At 41.8% G+C, this 23119-nt stretch overlaps 3 protein-coding genes across 4 annotated transcripts; all 3 read right to left on the bottom strand.

Moving 5' to 3' along the window:
* Positions 1-3707: 3707 nt before the first annotated feature.
* LOC123328636 (nuclear autoantigenic sperm protein-like) lies at positions 3708-6213 on the bottom strand. 2 transcript variants are annotated; one of them, XM_045162312.1, is made up of 2 exons: positions 3926-6213; positions 3708-3859 (listed from the first exon to the last, which is right to left on the bottom strand). In XM_045162312.1, the coding sequence occupies exons 1-2, from the start codon at positions 6110-6112 to the stop codon at positions 3779-3781; spliced, it is 2268 nt and encodes a 755-aa protein (XP_045018247.1). In that variant the 5' UTR covers positions 6113-6213; the 3' UTR covers positions 3708-3778. The 2 variants fall into 2 exon arrangements, with proteins under 2 accessions (XP_045018247.1, XP_044782251.2); XM_044926316.2 differs by having other exon boundaries at positions 3708-6213.
* Positions 6214-13697: 7484 nt separating this feature from the next.
* On the bottom strand, positions 13698-14639 carry LOC102400826 (olfactory receptor 1L4). The gene is given in 1 exon segment (XM_025262474.3): positions 13698-14639. A coding segment is annotated over 1 exon segment (942 nt).
* A 6738-nt stretch (positions 14640-21377) lies between these two features.
* LOC112578213 (olfactory receptor 1L6-like) lies at positions 21378-22307 on the bottom strand. The gene has a single exon (XM_025262450.3). The coding sequence runs from the start codon at positions 22305-22307 to the stop codon at positions 21378-21380; it is 930 nt and encodes a 309-aa protein (XP_025118235.3).
* Between the last annotated feature and the right edge of the window lie 812 nt (positions 22308-23119).

The raw sequence follows: 23119 nt of genomic DNA, 5'->3' as shown, positions 1-23119 counted from the left end.
GAGAGAGTCAGTTCCTAGGCAGGTTGATAGGGAGTCTAGGGGTCCCCAAGGAGAGAGGGGTCTGGAATTCGCAAGGAGGAAGAAAGGACAAACTTTTTTTCTTTCTCCACATTCCTTAGGATTATATAACAATAATGTATCCTGCCTAAGGACAGTCTTTGGATTCAACCTTCTGTTATCTTAAAATGTAAATTATGGGAGTAGGTCTGATGAGGTCTTTACAACCTCCAGACATTCTTTGGATTATATAACCTCACTGTTAACACTAGCAAGCGGGTACTCTTTCTGCCCCCTTCTGATGCCTATGTCAGAAGCTTTCTCTAGCTCCTTTATACTTTAATAAAACTTTATTACACAAAAGCAAAAAAAAAAAAAAAATTGTCCTGGAGTTCTCTGAGATTGTCCTCATTTCTTTTAATTCGTTTTTCTTTTATCCTCTCTGATTCATTTATTTCTACCATTCTATCTTCTAATTCACTAATCCTATCTTCTGCCTCTGTTATTCTACTATTTGTTGCCTTCAGAGTGTTTTTAATTTCATTTATTGCATTATTCATTATATATTGACTCTTTTATTTCTTCTAGGTCCTTGTTAAACCTTTCTTGCATCTTCTCAATCCTTGTCTCCAGGCTATTTATCTGTGATTCCATTTTGATTTCAAGATTTGGGATCAATTTCACTATCATTATTTGGAATTCTTTATCAGGTAGATTCCCTATCTCTTCCTCTTTTGTTTGGTTTGGTGGGCATTTATCCTGTTCCTTTATCTGCTGGGTATTCCTCTGTCTCTTCATCTTGTTTAAATTGCTGAGTTTGGGGTGTCCTTTCTGTATTCTGGCAGTTCGTGGAGTTCTCTTTATTGTGGTATTTCCTTGCTCTGTGTGGGTTTGTAGAGGTGGCTTGTCAAGATTTCTTGGTTAGGGAAGCTTGTGTCAGTGTTCTGGTGGGTGGAGCTGTATTTCTTCTCTCTGGAGTGCAATGAAATGTCCAGTAATGAGTTATGGGATGTCTATGGTTTTGGGGTGACTTTGGGCTGCCTGTATCTTGGAGCTCAGGGCTGTGTTCCTATGTTGCTGGAGAATTTGCTTGGTATGTCTTGCCCTGAAACTTGTTGGCCCTTGTGTGGTGCTTGGTTTCAGTGCAGGTATGGAGGCATTTGATGAGCTCCTGTCAATTAATGTTCCTTGGAGTCAGGAGTTCCCTGGAGTCAGGGTTTGGACTTAAGCCTCCTGCTTCCAGTTATTGGTCTTACTTTTACAGTAGTTTCAAAACTTCTCCTTCTATACAGCACCATTGATAAAACATCTACGTTAAAGATGAAAAGTTTCTCTACTGTGAGGGTCACCCAGAGAGGTTCACAGTGTTACATGGAGAAGAGAAGAGGGAGGAGGGAGTTAGAGGTGACCCGAATGAGATGAGGTGGAATTAATAGAGGAGAGAGTGGGCTATCCAGTAATCTCTTCCTTATGTGCACTCCACAACTGGACCCCTCAGAGTTGTTCACGGAGTTATACAGAGAAGAGAAGAAGGAGGAAGGTGACAGAGGTGGCCAGGAGGATAAAAGGGGGGAATGAAAAGGGGGGAGACAGATCCAGCCAGTAATCAGTTCCCTAAGTGTTCTCCACCGTGTGGAACACACAGAAATTCACAGAGTTGGGTAGAGTAGAGAAGGGTTAGGGAGGAGACACAGGCGACCTGGTGGAGAAAAAGGAGAGTCCAAAGGGAGAGAGAGCAGTTAAGCCAGTAATCTCGCTCCCTAGTGAAAAATGGGTCCTGAAGATTGGGTTCTTAAAGGTACAAAATTGGTAACAAATACATAAAAGCAAAAATTAAAAATCTAGATTAGAGTTTGGAATTTCAAAAATACGATGTTAAAGAAAAGAAGAAGGAAAAGAAAGAGAGAAAAAATGAACAAACAAAAACAAACAAGGTCGCAAAAATTATAAAGAAAATACAGGTACAAAATTGATAACTAATACCAAAAAGCAAAAGTTAAAAATCTAGAGTAGAGTTTGGAATTTCAAAAATACAATGTTAAAAAAAGAAGACAAAAAAGAAAGAGAGAGAGAAATAAAAACAAACAAGAACAAAGTCGCATAAATTATAAAGAAAATACAGGTACAAAATTGATAACAAATACCAAAAAGCATAAATTAAAAATCTAGAGTAGAGTTTGGAATTTCAGATATACGATGTTATTTAAAAGAAGAAGAGAAAGAAACAGAGAAAAAGAAAAAGAAAAAATAAAAAAGGGTCACAGAAATTATATAAAAAAAAAAAAACTATAGGTACAAAATTGATAACAAATACCAAAAAGCTAAAATTAAAAATCTAGAGTAGAGTTTGGAATTTCAAAAATACAATGTTAAGGAAAAGAAGGAAAAAAAAAACAAGGTCAAAAAAATTATAAAAAATATATATATGAAGTTTGCTTTAAAAAAAATAGGGTCTTTTTTTTTTTTTTTTTGCAAAGTAATCGGTTATAAAAGTGAAAATTAAAGGAATAATAGAGGACTTAAAATTTTTTTTTAAAAATTAAAAAAAAATAAAGAAAAGAAAGAAAGAATGATCGTAAAAATAGTAAAAATATATCTAGGACTTTCTCCAGTTTTGTTGTGAGTATTTTGGGTTCAGTTCATTTTTGGCTAGTTCCTTGGTCCAACTTATATTTCTCAAGATCTATAGGCCCCTTCCTATGTAGTTGGTACTAACTACAGGGTTTTAATCTATTGCCTGTAGCTTCCAAGGTGGTTCCCTCTGTTATAGCTTCTTCTGTTTGCTGGTCTCTTCAGTGTCTGGTTTCCGCCCTGACACAAAGGGGACAGTGGAGGACACTTTTTTTTTTTTTTTTTTAGGCTCACTTGTTCAGTCGCGCTGAGGGGAGGTAGGGAGGGATGCTGCAAACAAATAACACTGGCGTGTGCTCGCAGTGCCTCAGCCACAGTGGGTGTGCCCCCCAGTTCACGGCACGTGTAGCCTCCCTGCCCACGCTGCTCAGGCTCTAGGTTGCTCCGCCGGGAACCATTGGAGGCCGGCCCTGGGCTGCCTGCACTTCCCAGGTCCAAGCCGCTCAGGTTCAGGCACTCGGGTAGTCCTCAGAGGTGCAGACTCTCGGTTGGGCCTGAGTTTTGTGCCCTTCCCAGATCCCAGCAGCTCAGGTTATGAGGTGTTTGGTGCGTGCGATTGCTGCGACTTATCGCCTCCTCGCCACTCGGTTATCTAGGTGTGCACCCGCGCACCTTCTCAGGCAGATGTTGACCGTCCAGACCCCAAAGAAGTTTTAGTTAGCAAAGAAGCCTGCTTACAGTTTTATAGATAATGTCTCTCTGGGGCTGCGATTGTCCTCTTCCGGCTCTGGCTGCCTGTCACCGGAGGGGGATGGTCTACCGCCAGCTATCTCTGTTTAGTCCTTTGTTCCGTGCGTGGGCCTGGCGGTGTCTTAGGTTAGGGCTGGCTTTTCGCGTGGTAGATATCCCACAGTCTGGTTTGCTAGCTCAGATTATTTCGCTCAGATAGCGCTCGGGGTATTCAGGCCAGATCCTTGCGATGCAGCCCACGCCACGCCTCCCTGCCCAGCCCCCGCTTGCTAATGGCGGATACAGGCGTCTGAGCTGCTTCTCCGCTGGGGGAGTTACCGTAGAACTCGCAATGTGTGGGTTTTTTTTTTTTTTTTCTTACAATCTTTATTGAAGTTATACAAAAAGAATCCCCAAAAAGTGAAAAAATACATTATATACAAAAACACTTTCCATTGGGAGGAAGGCTCTGCTCCCTCTCTTAACATGCAGTGCTTTCAACTGTAGCTCCGGCCTCCACTGTCCCCTCCACTGCTGCCCGGCTTTCAGCTTTATTCTCAGCCTCCTCCTCCATGTTTTCGGCAACTTCGGTTCCAGTGGAAATAGTGTCCCCACTGTCTCCATTCACCTCTGGCTCTTGTTTGGCTTTCTTTGCATCATCTTTCCGGGGGCTCTCTTCCTCTGGTTTCCTCTTCTTTCTGACAAGGTGGGAAATATCAGTAACACAATTTGATGAGGAAGCACCATCTGTTGGCTTTCTACTGGCAATCATGGAAACTGAAGAGCTTCCTCCACTAGGAGTGAAACCTGAAGTAGAGCTCTCCACCAGAGTTGCTTTCAGAGCCAGTTCAGCTACATTCCCACTACGCTGGGACTCCTTTGCATCTTCTATCTTCTCTCTAATTTCAGGGAGCAGCTCCTTCAGCTCCTCAATTTCTTTCTCATATTCAGTAGGTGATCCTTCAGCCTCCTTCATCTGCTCATTTAGTACAGCCATTCTCTTCTCAATGACTTCAATAGATTTGCTGAACTGTGCTACTGCTTCATCATACTGGGAGTTGTACCCGTAGGCCAAGCCCAGCTGGTAGTGAGTCTCTGCAAGGAGCCGATCATGGGCTTCCAGATACTGTTCCTGCAGGTTTAGGCAAGCCTGGAACTCCTCCACAGCTTGGAGGTAATTCTCAGATTCAACACTAACTTCTCCAAGTTTAAGATGTGCCTGCGCAGCATAAAGCTGAGCCTCCTTCGTGTCTTGCCTTTTAAAAATGATCTTTGCTAAATCCAGCATATCCCAGGCAAGTTCTAGGTTCCCAATCTCCTCCTCTTCATTTTCTTGAAGGGACTTGTTTTCAAGAGCTGAATCATTTAGTGTTTCTTCAGCCTTGTCATTTTCTTTATCCTCCTCTTCTTCACCCTCGGTTTCTTCACCCTCTTTCATCTGTTCTTCTTTGTCTTGTGCTTCTTCATTAGCAGCTATCTTAACTTTGTCTTCAGGGGATTGCTCAGTAGCCCCCTGGGCCACCTCAGTCTCCACCCCATCTCCGGCTGCCTCAGACTCTTCTACAGACAGCTTAGTCTCCTGGCTAGGAACCAACTCTGCCCTGCCCTTCTCTAGTGCTGAGCCATCTTTTGTTCCTATCAGTCCTTCTGCATTAGTCTGTGGTTTAGTGGAGGCGTGATCCCCTGCAGCTGACAGTCCATTGACTGCACCATCCTGAGGGAGAACAGTGTCCTGCCCTCCAGGCTTCTCAGAGACTTCTGATCCGGCTTCTGCAGCTGAGGCATCTTCAGCCTGTGTTGTCACCTCCGGTGACTCTTCGGCAGAAGGCAATTCTTGTCCTACCAACTGCTCAAGAATAGCCTTTCCTGGTTCACTTTCAGAGGCAGCTACCTGCTCCTTTGGCTCATCCCCACCCATATCCACTGGCTTGACTGCTTCTATCTCCACTGGAGTGCCCTGCTTTTCTAGAGTCACAACAGGTTGTTCTTTTGAAGCTTCTTTTGGTTTCTCCTCTATGCTCACAATTACTTCTCCCCGACCCCCTTTTTCTCTGCACTCTTCTTGGACATCAGTTTCAGAAACTGATTTTCCTTCCTCAGCACCCGGTATTTCCTGATCTGGCTTCTTAGAAGTGACTTCAGCTTCACTCAATCCTTCTGGTGCCGCTGCTCCTTTTCCTTCTTCAGTGGTTTCAGTTAACTGATCTGGAGCTGATTTAACTTTCTCCTGTAGTTCCTCTGCAGGCTCACCGATATCCATATCTTCTCTTCCACCCTTCTCCATTTCAGTTTCCTGTTCTTTATCCATTTCAGGCTTTACCAGAGACTTGTCTTCTGTTTTTTGGGCTTCTTTTTCTCCCATGGCGTCATAAACCTGTTCTCTCAACTCTTCCCTTGCTTCCTCATCTATGTTATCATTATTTTCTACCAGAGATTCTTCTTCTGTTTTTTCTCCTTCCTCCTCTTCCACATGCACACCTTCCAGGGCATTTCCCAACACACCATTCTCCATTCTTGCCAACTCCAAAAGCGATTTCCCATAAAAAAAGAAGGCTTCTCCACATTCATTAGCTGTCTCTCCATACTTCTTACCTAAAAGACTAGCTGCTTCCTGGAAGGCATTGACAGCTGCAGGAATATCACCCATTACCAGATGTTTCTGTCCTAATCCCAAGAGTTTCTTAGCTTCACTATCCACATACAGACTCTCCACTTTATCTGCAGAAGTAGAAGGAGCAGGGGCATCTTCTTCAATTTTGTCGGCAGAAACCAGCTCCGCGGTGATGGTGGCAGTGGCTGTGGACTCTGCGGCCATCGTTCCCCTGAGGTGGTGGGCCAGCGGACGGGACACAGCCTGTGAGAAAAACAGACGGAATTCAGGACGCCAGAGACTTATTCATGGACAGAAAATGGCAGATTCGCAATGTGTGGGTTTTAATTGTTTATTTATTTTTCCTCCCTCTTATGTTGCCCTCTGTGCTTCCAAGGCTCGGCACAGATTCGGCAGTGAGAAGGTTTCCTGGTGTTTGGAAACTTCTCTCTTTTTAAGACTCCCTTCCTGGGACGGAGCTCCGTCCCTCCCTCTTTTGTCTCTTTTTTTGTCTTTTATATTTTTTGCTACCTCCTTTCGAAGACTTGGGTTGCTTTTCTGGGTGCCTGATATCCTCTGCTGGCATTCAGAAGTTGTTTTGTGGAATTTACTCGGCGTTTAAATGTTCTTTTGATGAATTTGTTGGGGAGAAAGTGTTCTCCCCGTCCTACTCCTCTGCCATCTTAGCTCCGCCTCTGTACTTTTTTTTTTTTTTTTTTTTGCAATATTCTCATTAGCTTTCGGAGAAGGCAATGGCATCCCACTCCAGTAGTCTTGCCTGGAAAATCCCATAGATGGAGAAGCCTGGTGGGACTTCATTTGAGTCAGTTGAGTCAGACACAACTGAGCGACTTCACTTTCCCTTTTCACTTTCATGCATTGGAGAAGGAAATGGCAACCCACTCCAGTGTTCTTGCCTGGAGAATCCCAGGGACGGGGGAGCCTGGTGGGCTGCTGTCTCTGGGGTCGCACAGAGTCGGACACGACTGAAGCGACTTAGCAGCAGCAGCAGCATTAGCTTTAGGTATCAAAGTTGTGATAATGTCTAAAAGAGAATAGGTGAATGTTTCTTTATTTTTATTCTCTGAAAGAGTTTTGCAAAGTAGAATTCTTGAAGTGTTTATAAAATTATTGCAACCACCTGGGCTTGAAATTTTCTTTGAGGAGGTTTTTGGCTACTGATTCAATTTCCTCATATGTCTTAGGTCTATTGAGGTTGTATATTTCTTACTAAATTGTTTTGATGAGTATTTATTATATTTTTCTTTAACATCAGCAGTATAATTGTGTGTTCAGTTCAGTTCACTCACTAAGTTGTGTCCGATTCTTTATGACCCCATGGACTGCAGCACTCCAGGCCTCCTTGTCCATCACCAACTCCCGGAGTTTACTCAAACTCAAACTCATTGTGTGTTATTCCCACTTTAACAATATGATTTCACCCTAAACTAACGTATGGTTATACAAAAAATACTGTATTACACAAGAAAGTGAAAAAAGTTGAATATTTGCATGAATTCTGAAGAAGGCAGGATTTCAAATTTAACTGTAGTAAAAGGAGTTACAAAGAATATTTCTTGATTGGATAATAAAATAAAAGCTTCCTTACACTTAAAAGAATCACCAAGTTAAGGGACTTCCCTGGTGGTCCAGTGTTTAAGACTACATGCTTCCAATGCAGGTGGCACAGAATTTATCCCTAGTCACAAGACTAAGATCCCACATGCTATGCAGAATGGCCAAAAAAAATAAATAAATAAATAAATAAATAAATAAATAAAAATCACCAAGTTAAGAGATAAAGAATGAACTAGGAACAAGGTGACGAAGACAGGGATGTAATATCTTTAATATAAACAGGCCCATACACGTCAATAAAAAAATCCCAGAAGGTAATATGTAGATGACATGAATAAACAATTAATAAGAGAATTTTAAAAATTGGTTAATGGATGCTGGAAAATAGTCCCCTTATTAATAAACAAAGAAATTAAAACCAGGGTAAGAAGATACCATTTCACTACCATATTTGTTACATTTAGGGGAAAATGTGAACATCAACATATGGAGTGGATAGAGACAAAAGAACATTCTTGTTTGACATTTTGGCAGCATGGATAAAAGAGCCCCCAAAATGTTACCCTTTGATGTTCTACTTTTGAAAATATTAAAATTACAGACTATGAACATAAGAATCATTTCTTTTCAGAGACTTTCGTTGCACTGTTATTTGTAATAGTGAACACATAGAAATCTCCTAATCATCCAGCAATGGGGAAACAGTATCCTTCCTTCTGTCATCTCAGAGAGCCAAATGTTCAGGAGGCATTAATGTGGAGACAACTTATGTTATGAAGTTAGGCAAAAACGCTATATAATTGTATGTCCAGTACTTTCTCAACACAGTAAAAAACAAAAAGCTATTTTAGGAGACAGGAGGGAAATGAGGGAAATATTATCAGTGGTTGTCTTTAAATGTATGAATAGTGAATGTTTCTTTTTCTTCTTTTTCCTATTTGTATGTTTTACAAATTTCCTCTAAGTTTTTTTTTTTTTTTTTTACAGAAAAATGAACTAAGCCACAGCTTAAAAGTAAAAAAGTAATGAATCTACTCCAATAAGCCATAATCACTAATGGTCACAGGCCTAGTTCTAATCCCAGGTGTATGATTTTGGACCAGCCCCCACCTACCAGTGCCAGGTTTCTCCTAGAATTAGTTTCGCTTGATATTCCCAGTGAATAGTATGTCTTTTGGTTCAGCTTTCTGCCTGTGTAGCTGAATCCCTTTGAGTTGTTTCCAAAGATGGGTTTGGAAATGAACCCTAAAACTCAGACACTTGACCCTTCTAGATATTGTCAACATTTCTTGTAGTTGAATGGACAGGTTAGCTTCCTCCAAGAACCTATATTCTGTCTGATGTCACCATTTGATAATTTGAATCTGTGGTTTGAATCTGCTTGGTCACCTATATCCAGGAATCAAGTCACCTTGCAGGGATTGCTGGTTACTTCTCTTGAAGGCTTTATCTTGTCCTTGGTTAGTTGATGGTATTCCAGTCCCACCAAGTCAGGCATTCTCCATCTTTAAAATCTGCTTGTGGGGAGGAGCCAAGATGGCGGAGGAGTAGGACGGGGAGAACACTTTCTCCCCCACAAATTCATCAAAAGAGCATTTAAACGTCGAGTAAATTCCACAAAACAACTTCTGAATGCCGGCAGAGGACATCAGGCACCCAGAAAAGCAACCCAACTCTTTGAAAGGAGGTAGGAAAAAATATAAAAGAAAGAAAATAACCTACAGCCCGGATTATTGTACCCAGCAAGGATCCCATTCAAGTATGAAGGAGAAATCAAGAGCTTTTCAGACAAGCAAAAGCTGAGAGAATTCTGCACCACCAAACCAGCTCTCCAACAAATACTAAAGGATATTCTCTAGACAGGAAACACAAAAACGGTGTATAAATTCAAACCCAAAACAATAAAGTAAAGTAAAACGGGATCATACTTATCAGTAATTACCTTAGACGTAAATGGGTTGAATGCCCCAACCAAAAGACAAAGACTGGCTGAATGGATACAAAAACAAGACCCCTACATATGTTGTCTACAAGAGACCCACCTCAAAACAGGGGACACATACAGACTGAAAGTGAAGGGCTGGAAAAAGATTTTCCATGAAAATAGGGACCAAAAGAAAGCAGGAGTAGCAATACTCATATCAGATAAAATAGACTTTAAAACAAAGGCTGTGAAAAGAGACAAAGATGGTCACTACATAATGATCAAAGGATCAATCCAAGAAGAAGATATAACAATTATAAATATATATGCACCCAACACGGGAGCACTGCAGTATGTAAGACAAATGCTAACAAGTATGAAAGGAGAAATGAACAATAACACAATAATGGTGGGAGATTTTAATACCCCACTCACACCTATGGATAGATCAACTAAACAGAAAATTAACAAGGAAACAAACTTTAAACGATACAATAGACCAGTTAGACCTAATTGATATCTATAGGACATTTCATCCCAAAACAATGAATTTCACCTTTTTCTCAAGCCCACACGGAACCTTCTCCAGGATAGATCACATCCTGGGCCATAAAGTTAGCCTTGGTAAATTCAAAAACATAGAAATCATTCCAAGCATCTTTTCTGACCACAATGCAGTAAGATTAGATCTCAATTACAGGAGAAAAACTATTAAAAATTCCAACATATGGAGGCTGAACAACACGCTGCTGAATAACCAAAAAATCACAGAAGAAATCAAAAAAGAAATCACAATATGCATAGAAACGAATGAAAATGAAAACACAACAACTCAAAACCTGTGGGACACGGTAAAAGCAGTCCTAAGGGGAAAGTTCATAGCAATACAGGCACACCTCAAGAAACAAGAAAAAAGTCAAATAAATAACCTAACTCTACACCTAAAGCAACTAGAAAAGGAAGAAATGAAGAACCCCAGGGTTAGTAGAAGGAAAGAAATCTTAAAACTTAGAGCAGAAATAAATGCAAAAGAAACAAAAGAGACCATAGCAAAAATCAACAAAACCAAAAGCTGGTTTTTTGAAAGGATAAATAAAATTGACAAACCATTAGCCAGACTCATCAAGAAACAAAGGGAGAAAAATCAAATCAATAAAATTAGAAATGAAAATGGAGAGATCACAACAGACAACACAGAAATACAAAGGATCATAAGAGACTACTATCAACAATTATATGCCAATAAAATGGACAACGTGGAAGAAATGGACAAATTCTTAGAAAAGTACAACTTTCCAAAACTGGACCAGGAAGAAATAGAAAATCTTAACAGACCCATCACAAGCACGGAAATTGAAAGTGTAATCAGAAATCTTCCAGCAAACAAAAGCCCAGGTCCAGACGGCTTCACAGCTGAATTCTACCAAAAATTTAGAGAAGAGCTAACACCTATCCTGCTCAAACTCTTCCAGAAAATTGCAGAGGAAGGTAAACTTCCAAACTCATTCTATGAGGCCACCATCACCCTAATACCAAAACCTGACAAAGATCCCACAAAAAAAGAAAACTACAGGCCAATATCACTGATGAACATAGATGCAAAAATCCTTAACAAAATTCTAGCAATCAGAATCCAACAACACATTAAAAAGATCATACACCATGACCAAGTGGGCTTTATCCCAGGGATGCAAGGATTCTTCAATATCCACAAATCAATCAATGTAATACACCACATTAACAAATTGAAAAATACAAACCATATGATTATCTCAATAGATGCAGATAAAGCCTTTGACAAAATTCAACATCCATTTATGATAAAAACTCTCCAGAAAGCAGGACTAGAAGGAACATACCTCAACATAATAAAAGCTATATATGACAAACCCACAGCAAACATTATCCTCAATGGTGAAAAATTGAAAGCATTTCCTCTAAAGTCAGGAACAAGACAAGGGTGCCCACTTTCACCATTATTATTCAACATAGTTTTGGAAGTTTTGGCCACAGCAATCAGAACAGAAAAAGAAATAAAAGGAATCCAAATTGGAAAAGAAGAAGTAAAGCTCTCACTGTTTGCAGATGACATGATCCTCTACATAGAAAACCCTAAAGACTCCACCAGAAAATTACTAGAACTAATCAATGACTATAGTAAAGTTGCAGGATATAAAATCAACACACAGAAATCACTTGCATTCCTATACACTAAAAATGAGAAAAGAGAAAGAGAAATTAAGGAAACAATTCCATTCACCATTGCAACAGAAAGAATAAAATACTTAGGAATATATCTACCTAAAGAATCTAAAGACCTATATATAGAAAACTATAAAACACTGGTGAAAGAAATCAAAGAGGACACTAACAGATGGAGAAATATACCATGTTCATGGATTGGAAGAATCAATATAGTGAAAATGAGTATACTACCCAAAGCAATCTATAGATTCAATGCAATCCCTATCAGGCTACCAACAACATTCTTCACAGAGCTAGAACAAATAATTTCACAATTTGTATGGAAATACAAAAAACCTTGAATAGCCAAAGCGATCTTGAGAAAGAAGAATGGAACTGGAGGAATCAACCTACCTGACTTCAGGCTCTATTACAAAGCCACAGTTATCAAGACAGTATGGTACTGGCACAAAGACAGAAATATAGATCAATGGAACAAAATAGAAAGCCCAGAGATTAATCCACACTCATATGGACACCTTATCTTTGACTAAGGAGGCAAGAATATACAATGGATTAAAGACAATCTCTTTAACAAGTGGTGCTGGGAAATCTGGTCAACCACTTGTAAAAGAATGAAACTAGAACACTTTCTAACACCATACACAAAAATAAACTCAAAATGGATTAAATATCTAAACATAAGACCAGAAACTATAAAACTCCTAGAGGAGAACATAGGCAAAACACTCTCCGACATACATCACAGCAGGATCCTCTATGACCCACCTCCCAGAATATTGGAAATAAAAGCAGAAATAAACAAATGGGACCTAATTAACCTTAAAAGCTTCTGCAATCAAAGGAAACTATTAGCAAGGTGAAAAGACAGCCTTCAGAATGGGAGAAGATAATAGCAAATGAAGCAACTGATAAACAACTAATCTCGAGAATATACAAGCAACTCCTACAGCTCAACTCCAGAAAAAAAAAAATGACCCAATCAAAAAATGGGCCAAAGAACTAAATAGACATTTCTCCAAAGAAGACATACAGATGGCTAACAAACATATGAAAAGATGCTCAACATCACTCATTATCAGAGAAATGCAAATCAAAATCACAGTGAGGTACCATTTCATGCCAGTCAGAATGGCCTGCAATCCAAAAGTCTACAAGTAATAAATGCTGGAGAGGGTGTGGAGAAAAGGGAGCCCTCTTACACTGTTGGGGGAATGCAAACTAGTACAGCCACTATGGAGAACAGTGTGGAGATTCCTTAAAAAACTGGAAATAGAACTGCCTATGATCCAGCAATCCCACTGCTGGGCATACACACTGAGGAAACCAGAAGGGAAAGAGACACGTGTACCCCAATGTTCATCGCAGCACTGTTTATAATAGCCAGGACATGGAAGCAACCTAGATGTCCATCAGCAGATGAATGGATAAGAAAGCAGTGGTACATATACACAATGGAGTATTACTCAGCCATTAAAAAGAATACATTTGAATCAGTTCTAATGAGATGGATGAAACTGGAGCCTATTATACAGAGTGAAGTAAGCCAGAAAGAAAAACACCAATACAGTATACTAACACATATATATGGAATTTAGAAAGATGGTAACAATAACCCTGTGTACGAGACAGCAAAAGAGACACTGATGTATAGAACAGTCTTATGGACTCTGTGAGAGAGGGAGAGGGTGGGAAGATTTGGGAGAATGGCACTGAAACATGTAAAATATCATGTATGAAAGGAGTCGCCAGTCCAGGTGTGATGCATGATACTGGAGGCTTGGGGCTGGTGCACTGGGACGACCCAGAGGAATGGAATGGGGAGGGAGGAGGGAGGAGGGTTCAGGATGGGGAACATATGTATACCTGTGGCAGATTCATTTTGATATTTGGCAAAACTAATACAATTATGTAAAGTTTAAAAATAAAATAAAATTAAAAAAAATAAATAAATTCAATGGTAAAAATAAAATAAAATAAAATCTGCTTGTGATGCAGAGCACCATCCTACCTTGAATCTGATTTTGTCAATCTTTTTCAAATGAAGACTCCGGGAATAAAACACATCACAGAGCCTGAGCTTCTAATCTGGAACAGGGCTTTTTACTGAGTAGAATATTTTCCCCAGCTGAAGAATCTCCACAAAGCTCCCTTCATGTGTCTGTTTCTCAGGCTGTAGATAAAGGGGTTTCGCATGGGGGTGACCATCGTGTACACCACAGATGCTGCCATCCCAGTGTCTGCTGAGTAGGAGGATGAGGGCTGGAAATACACCAGAAAGAGTGTCCCATAGAAGAGAGTGACCACTGTTAGATGAGAGCCACAGGTAGAGAAGACTTTGTGTTTCCCCCCAGCAGGGGGGATCCTGAGGACAGTGTAAACGATGTGGGCATATGACACTAAGACACAGGTGAGAGGAATCAGACCTGAAAGTACAGCTTCAGTTAACATGGTGACCTGAAAGATTTGAGTGTCTGAGCAGGCAAGTTTGAGGAGTGGGGGTACATCACAGAAGAAGTGTGGGATGGCATGGGAGGTGCAGAAGGAGAACTGAGACATGAGGAGACAGAGGGAGAAGGCCAGGAGGTGGGAGCTGAGCTAGGATGCAGCGAGCAGCAGCAGGCAGCACTGGGGCCCCATGAAGGTGGTGTAGTGGAGAGGAAGGCAGATGGCCACGTAGCGGTCATAGGCCATCACAGCCAGCAGGAAGTCATCCAGCAGAGTCAATTCCATGAAGAAGAACATCTGCACGAGGCACCCAGTGTGGGAGATGGTGTAGTGCTGTGTGTGGATGTTGAGCAGCACCTTGGGGACGATGGTGCAGGAGAAGCAGGTGTTGGTGAAGGACAGGTTGGCCAGGAAGAAGTACATGGGGGTGTGGAGGCGGGGGTCAGAGCTGATGGCCAGGATGATGAGCAGGTTCCCCAGCATGGTGACCAGGTACACGGCCAGGAAGAGCCCGAACAGGGGAGGCTGCTGCTCTGGGTGCTGAGAGAAGCTGAGGATCAGGAAGTCAGAGATGCTGGTTTCATTTGTAATGCTCATTTAAAGGAGAAAAATGCAAGGAAAATACTGCTTCAAGAGCTTATATCGTTCAAAGCCTTTTCTGTTTTCTCTGTTTTTTTCAAAGGTCACAGAGATGTACAGGTGTCTCTTGCTGGTAGGCATGTAAACATGCCCAGATGTGAGAACTAAGCACAGTGATTGGGAGACTTGTTGGAGGCTCTGCATTTTAGTTGTATTCTAGGTTGTCCTGTAGACTTTCTGGTTGAGTGTTGAACAGGAGATTAGCTGGGAAGAAAATTGCCAGTCAGAATGGCTGCTATCCAAAGTCTACAAGCAATAAATGCTGGAGAGGGTGTGGAGAAAAGGGAACCCTCTTACACTGTTGGTGGGAATGCAAACTAGTACAGCCACTATGGAGAACAGTGTGGAGATTCCTTAAAAAACTGGAAATAGAACTGCCTTATGATCCAGCAATCTCACTGCTGGGCATACACACTGAGGAAACCAGAATTCAAAGAGACACATGTACCCCAATGTTCATCACAGCACTGTTTATAATAGCCAGGACATGGAAGCAACCTAGATGTCCATCAGCAGAGGAATGGATAAGAAAGCTGTGGTACACATACACAATGGAGTATTACTCAGCCATTAAAAAGAATACATTTGAATCAGTTCTAATGAGGTGGATGAAACTGGAGCCTATTATACAGAGTGAAGTAGGCCAGAAAGAAAAACACCAATACAGTATACTAATGCATATATATGGAATTTAGAAAGATGGTAACAATAACCCTGTATATGAGACAACAAAAGAGACACTGATGTATAGAACAGTCTTTTGGACTCTGTGTGAGAGGGAGAGGGTGGGATAATTTGGGAGAATGGCATTGAAACATGTATAATATAATATATGAAATGAATGGCCAGTCCAGGTTTGATGTACAATACTGGATGCTTGGGGCTGGTGTACTGGGATGACCCAGAGGGATGGTACGGGGAGGGATGTGGGAGGGGGGTTCAGGATGGGGGACACGTGTATACCTGTGGCGGATTCATTTTGATATATGGCAAAACCAATACAATATTGTAAAGTTAAAAAATAAAATAAAATAAAAAAGAAAATTCCCAAGTCTTAGTCCATGCCTATTATTTCAAATAGGAAAGCTATCAGTTTCACAGGCTTGCTAAATTTGAGTAAGGTATCATGAAAGTGAAAGTGAAGTCGCTCAGTCGTGTCCGACTCTTTGCAACCCCATGGACTGTAGCCCATCAGGCTCCTCTTTCCATGGGATTCTCCAGGCAAGAGTACTGGAGTGGGTTGCCATTTCTTTCTCCAGGGGATCTTCCTGACCCAGGGATCGAACCTGGGTCTCTGGCATTGGAGCAGACGCTTTAACCTCTGAGCCACTAGAAAATTCTTAAGGATAGTCCTCCCTCTTTCTCTCTCTGTCTCTTGGATGCGTGTTTTGTTGAGGAGTAGAGAAGGGATACTAATTATATAGAAAGATCATAACTGTCACTCAGATATTCTTCATATGATGGGAATTTCCTCTTTTCCTTTTGAAGATCCATCAAATAAGCTAAAGTGGATGAAATTACTTTATAAGCTCAAAGGTATTTGAGAAACAAGAGTTATCATCATCAACACTGTCAACATCTTCAGTCCTTAGGAATGTTGGCTTTGATGTCCTATGGACTGGATGGACTTCTTTTCTGGCTGTGTAATCCTTTGCAAACTCCACATACTATTTTCTTTTTGCTTCAATTTCCTCATCTGTAAATTGTGTGCATACTTTGTATACTTACTGTAGCTCATCAATGAGATGACATATTCAAAGCAGTAGCACAGACTAGGTCTTTAATAAACTGTGATAATAGTTACTAATATTGCTAGAATCAGATAAAATGGAGCCTGGTGTCCTGATACACCAGAAAATATTAGAGGACATGCCTCCCCACTGTAAACCCTCACTGAATCTTATATTTTTGGGAATGATTTACTATCTGTGAGTCTCATTTTCTTCATCTATAAGATATGGACATAAACCTACCATACAGGACTGTTGAGAATATCAAAACCCTAGGTTCACTTAAATGTTTTCTCAGGACCTGTGATATAAAATACACGATGAGAGTTTCTGCATTTGGATGGTGTGGGAAGATGAGCACACAAACAGGCAGTGGCAGCCAGGCCAATGTCATGATGTTGTTATCCCTTCTGGGTCTAACACACCTTTATTTTCCAGCAGCCCCCTTGTGAGCTGTAATCTTGAACAAGTTTTCTCAGTCTTTCTGGCCTCAATTTCTGTATCTGCACAAGGAGGATAAGTAACAATACTGTGGTCAGGACTGAATTAGATAAGGATTGCCCTGAGCTAGAATAATGGTTCATATCAAATGATCCTCAAATATAGCTTCCTCTGATATTGTTTTCCCTTGATGGAGTTAACAAAAGGAGGATGCTTTCTGGGGGCAACCAGCTAGTCCTTTATGTTTTTCCAGGACTTTCCTGCTTTCGAAATGAAACATCTCACTTCCAGGAAACTCCTTCAGTCCTGGGCAAGTTGAACTTGGGCATGGTCTGTGAGAAGTTGGGCTTTGAAACCTGTAAAACTTTGTATATGGAATTGTACATGCCACTGTCAACAGCGTCATCATCACCTTGGGTGGCAATGGTCTGACCTAGGAGCACCATAACAAAGCATCCACTGTGACATGTGCAGACCCAGGTTTGAGTCCCAGCTGTACCATCTTGGTGGAAAACATTTAACTTATAAGAACCCCAGGTGTGAAATGAGCCTAAATAAGCCTACTTCACATCATTCCGGGACTGAAGTTAAGAAGATGGACTAAGGCTTCCTGAACTATCAGTGGGTGTGGGGATTGTTACTGTCTTTGGGTGGTGGCAAAGAATGATTCTGAAAGTCACTCAGGGTAGAGTGAGCTGTGAGTGAATTGTCCAGCATCATGTAGGGGTCCTGAGCACTGTTATTACAGCTACAATGTCTTGGCCTCTGCCAGGGGCTTGGGGACCACTAATCTACAGTGACTTCAGGCTAGACTTTCTAGAGGGTCATGAATATTAAATCAAGACCCTCCTCATGATTGATAAGAGAGCCAGATTGTATTTGAGTGAAAGTTGCTCTGACTCTTTGCAACCCTATGGACTGTATCCTGCCAGCTCCTCTGTCCATGGAATTCTCCAGGCCAGAATACTGGAGTGGGTAGCTGTTCCCTTCTCCAGGGGATCTTCCCAACTCAGGGATCAAACCCAGGTCTCCCACATTGCAGGCAGATTTTTTATCATCTGAACCACCAGGGAAGTATTTGGCTGAGAGTAAGAAAGGGGCCAGAGAAGGCAATGGCACCCCATTCCAGTACTCTTGCCTGGAAAATCCCATGGACAGAGGAGCCTGGTAGGCTGCAGTCCATGGGATCGCTAGGAGTTGGACACGACTGAGCGACTTGCATTGGAGAAGGAAATGGCAACCCACTCCAGTATTCTTGCCTGGAGAATCCCAGGGACCGGGGAGCCTGGTGGGCTGCCGTCTATGGGGTCGCATAGAGTCGGACACGACTGAAGCGACTTGGCAGCGGCAGGAAGGAAGGGGCAATAAGGAATAGGGGAGGAGATGTGTGTGTGTGTGTGTGTGTGTGTGTGTGTGTTGACCAATGTCTCCCACCTCTACCACTCAGGTCTTACCTGGAACTTCCGACCATCCTCAGATCTCGTCACCATCACCAGGTGTTTTGTCTGCCTCACTTGTTTGGTTTGCCTACTGTCTTCTCCTAAAGAGGACTGGCTAGAACCTCAGTTTTTTTCCTTCCCTGTAACAGCAGCACAGACTAAAGACCCAGGGCTGGAGCAGTCTGTCCTCAGGCACAGGGGCTAGGCGGAGCTGTGGGCTTTTCATATGGAGTATCTCCTGGGACTCACTCCCTGATCTCTTAGTTAGAGACAAGATGGGGCAAAAGTCCAGCCTCTCAGCTGTCCCCTTGGGCCCCTAGAGTCCTGAGTCTTGGCAGTGTCAGACTGACCAGGCCTGGGAATCTGGATAGCACTCTACCTGATGCCCTTCCCTTGGCACAGGAGGGAGAGGACTGCATCGCCCTGAACCCTAACCTACCGTGGAGTTCACATGCTCTAACCAGAATCCTTAGAAAGAACACCTATCATGTCCCAGAAAATAAACAATAGCAATTGAAACTGAAGAGATTTGATGAAGTGTGGGCCACACAATCATAGTCTTCAAATTTCTACAGTTCGATACATAGAACAGGTTGTTCCCTGTGACTCAAAGGGTAGAGATGAAGCTCATTTGTGAAAATCTGCTATATAATAGAGACACTTCTGAATACAGGATTTTCTTTATATTTTTAAAATTGTGAAATACATCATATATGAAAAACAGTTTATAAACTATATAGGAATAGTTTTCTTATAGTTTTTCTATGCTAGAGTAGAAAATGGCAACCTGCTCCAGTGTCCTTGACTGGAAAATTCCAGGGATTGAGGAGCTTGGTGGGCTACAGTCCATGGGATGGCAAAGAGTCAGACAGTACTGAGCTCACACACACAAACACACACACACATAGCCGCAACTCTGCACATATGCATAAATTGTGTATTGTTTCCCTATTTTTGTCTTTTGCATGACTGGAATCATTTTGCTTCTTTCTTTCTGAACTGTTTATAATCGTACTTTCTCATTTATATTAGTGCTTGTAGCTACAGGTCATTTTTTTTTAATTGAAGTACAGTTGATTTATAATGTTGTTTTAAATTCTGCTGTACAGCAAAGTGATTCAGTTGAATTTTAGGACTGCAGCTAAGGGAGTGTGGACTCTAATTATATTGTGTGATTGTACTGTATTATCCATTCTGATCTTTTTTTTTTTTTTGGCCGCACCATGAGACATGTGGAATCTTAGTTACCAGACCAGGGATTAAACATGTGCCTCCTGCAGTGGGAGCATGGAGTCTTAACCAGTGGACACCAGGGAATCCCTCCATTCTAATCTTAATGGACATTTGAATTACCAGGTTTTGGCATTTCCCACCAAAAGATTCTTCATCTCAAGTAGAACTCCTCTTTTTAGCCTTAAAAAATGAGAAAAAAATGACATTTTCCATTGTTCACTTTTTCTTAAAAACATTTCTGCAGGGAAATTGGAGAAACTTTCAGACCACCATCCTCTAAAGAGAACAACTCCACAATAACAATCATCTATCATTCCTTTGTTCTACTACTGATATTTTAGTGACAGCCTAACCTTTATTATTTTAGCAGAAAAGACTAGAGAACTGGAATTTTCCTCCTTATTTCTTTGGTTTTAAGTTGTTAGATTGTTTCATAGGTGAGACAGGAAAAGCACAATAAATGAGGTCAGAACATCAATTTATTCCATTTGGAATGTCTGCACTCATGAATTCTTGTACAATCTCCTGGTGTGCCTGTTCAACTTTCCATAGGGTATCTACCAACTAGTAGAATTGTTTGCAAGGTATTGGTTAATGCATTAGTTTGGGTCTTCTGAGAAGCAGATGCCAAGGTAGGATTTGGTGTGTGAGATATTTGTTGAGGAGGTGGCAGGAGAAATCAGAGAGAGCTTTCAAGCCTTGAGACCTGTGGAAGAAAAGAGAGAAGAAAAAAGGATGGGATAGGAAGAGTCTCAGACTGCAGCAAAATGCCAAGAAAGTTTTGACTAGGCCAATGCAGGGTTGAGTGGTGGGGAAGGTGTCCCAGAATCAAAATTATCCACCAGAAGAGTCCTGTAATTCTCTGGAGATAAGCCTGCCTTGGTGCCCCGGCATGCTTAATCATTGGCTAGGAGAATCCTGTATAAGCTTGGCTTGTGCTGTTTACTGAAAAAAGGAAGAAGCACAACCCAAAAGTTGAGAATTATGTTTTATTGGGCAGAAATGTGTATGTGTGCATTCAGTTGCTCAGTTGTGTCCCATTCTTTGCGACCCTGTGGACTGTAACCCACCAGGCTCCTCTATCTGTGGAATTTTCTGGACAAAATCCTGGAGTGGGTTGCCATTTCCTTCTCCAGGAGATTTCCCTGACCTAGGGGTTGAACCCACATCTCTTGTATCTCCTATATTGGCAGGTGGATTCTTCACCACTAGCTAGGATACTGAGACCTTAAGCCTTGGAGGCATCCTCTTAGGTAGCTCTGAGGGACTGTTTCAAAGAGATAAGGGAAGATTTGTGAGTTGACCTGTGTAACATTTAAAACACCTGACTCAGGAAGTTTCTCCTTGCTTTCCATCAGGACATGTATTGCAGTCCTGGTCATGTATGTGTCACACAGGAGCCTGAGACTATGAAAGAAAAAGGAGGAAACTGTGTGTGTAGTGCAGTAAGTCATCAATACTCATGTCTTACTTGTTTTTACCAAAAGTATAATAACCTCGTATTGCAGGTGTCTCCTTTCCCTTACTGATCTGTGATTAATTTTGAAGACAGGAGCTACCATTGATTTATCCTTGCAATATTTTCATATTTTGCCATTTTGCAACTGAATACAATTCCTAGCACACAGCAGGTGTTTAATAAATTCTTTTTTTAAAAAAGTATATATTTATTTATATTTGGCTGCACCAGGTCTTAGTTGTGACATGTGGGGTCTAGTTCTCTGACCAGGGATCGAACCTGGGTCCCCTGCTTTGGGAGTTCAGAGTCTTGGCCACTGGACCACCAGGGAAGTCCCTGTTTCATAAGTTCGCATTGAATGAATGAATGCTGAGGTGTACCTCTAGAAGTTATGCTAATCGGTCTTCCTCATCAGTTTCTTCATAGCCTGTTTCATGTCCTTGTTCCTAAGGCTATAGATAAAAGGGTTCAGCATGGGGATGACTACTGTATAGATGACAGTGATCACACGGTCCTTCATCACTGAGTAGGTGGACGAGGGGCGGATGTACACAGATATTACAGTTCCATAGAATAGTGTCACAACCGTGAGGTGGGACCCACAGGTGGAGAAGACCTTGTACCTGCCTCTCCCAGAAGGGACTCTCAGGACAGCACGGGTGATATAGACATAAGAGACAGTAATGAAGATGAAGGGACTCATGATCACAAAGGAGCCCTCTGTGAAGGCCAAGAGCTCATTGACAGAGGTGTCAGAGCAGGAGAGCGTCAGCAGAGGCTGGACATCACAGAAGAAGTGGTGGATGACGTTGGGCCCACAGAAGGAGAGGCGGGCCATAAGGATGGTGTGGGTGAGGGAGTGGAGGTGGGACACCAGCCAGGATGCTGTCACGAGCTGGAAGCAGCGTCTGGGGTTCATGGTGGTGGTGTAATGTAGTGGGTGGCAGATGGCCACGTAGCGGTCCAAGGCCATGGCAGCCAGGAGGAAGCTGTCAGTGGTCCCAAAGGCCACAAAAAAATACATCTGGGCCAGACACTGGGCGAAGAGGATGGCCTTTCTCTGAGTCAGCATGTTCACTAATATTTGTGGCACGATGACAGTTGTAAAGCAGATGTCCACCAGGGACAGGTTGGAGAGGAAGAAGTACATGGTGGTGTGGAGGTGGGCATCCCCCCGGATGGCTGCAATGATGACCGAGTTGCCTCCCACACTGACCAGGTACATGGCCAGGAAGCTGACAAAGAGCCACACCTGCTGTTTGGGGTCACTGGTCAGTCCCAGAAGGAGGAATTCAGTGATGTGGCTCTGGTTTCCCCTCATCATTGATCTCCTGCAAATAAAAAATATAAAGGAATATTAGGTGTGTGTTGTGTGGCTAGGGGTCTTCAGTCTGCTAGAGGAGATATTGCATAATTTATTCCAGCTTGTGCACCCCATAAAGGGAGTCATTCATGTAGACCATCATATATTCTATGATATAACTTCATATGGTTGGTCTTGGCATACCTTGATTTCAATTCCAACTTTGTTTCTGACTCGTCTTGAACAGGATGCTTCAATTCCTGTTCCTTGTCCAAAAGATAAAACTTGTAATATCCATCTCCTTTGGGTAAATGGTAAAGGTCTAAAAAAAGTGTTCAGAAAGGATCAGTTTGCTTGATTTCCAAAGCTGTATCTAAGATATCATTTTGCTGTGTCTGGCCTCAGTTATTAATCAGTATGCTAATCTTCAGCTGCCTCCTGGCCAGATGATTTTGGTGATGGACACTCAGTTCCATCAGCGTGGGGATCTGTCAGGGTGAAGGACAAATTGGAGAAATGTTTCTGGCAGAGGGAGCCTATTTAACCAACATTAAATTTGGTGATTTAGGCAGGTGGATGGACATCAAAGAAGAAATAGAGGAACTAAGAGGCAAGTACTCTGGTAGGCAAGAAACATCCATAGGGTGGTCGTGTGGGCCATGGAAATGTGAGAAGATGCAGCATTCTGGCAAAAAACAGTAACCTGATTAGGAAGGTACTGGTTCCAAATAGGAAAAGGAGTACGTAAAGGCTGTGTATTGTCATCCTGCTTATTTAACTTATATGCAGAGTACATCATGAGAAATGCTGGGCTGGAAGAAGCATAAGCTGGA

The sequence above is a fragment of the Bubalus bubalis genome, chromosome 12, assembly GCF_019923935.1.
Source record: "Bubalus bubalis isolate 160015118507 breed Murrah chromosome 12, NDDB_SH_1, whole genome shotgun sequence".
NCBI lineage: Eukaryota > Metazoa > Chordata > Mammalia > Artiodactyla > Bovidae > Bubalus > Bubalus bubalis.
This window is presented reverse-complemented; position numbering and strand designations above follow the sequence as displayed.

Bases quoted from the DNA above. Each gene is read 5' to 3' on its own strand.
- LOC112578213 (XM_025262450.3), bottom strand. From the start codon at position 22,307: ATGATGAGGGGAAACCAGAGCCACATCACTGAATTCCTCCTTCTGGGA.
- LOC123328636 (XM_044926316.2), bottom strand. From the start codon at position 6,112: ATGGCCGCAGAGTCCACAGCCACTGCCACCATCACCGCGGAGCTGGTT.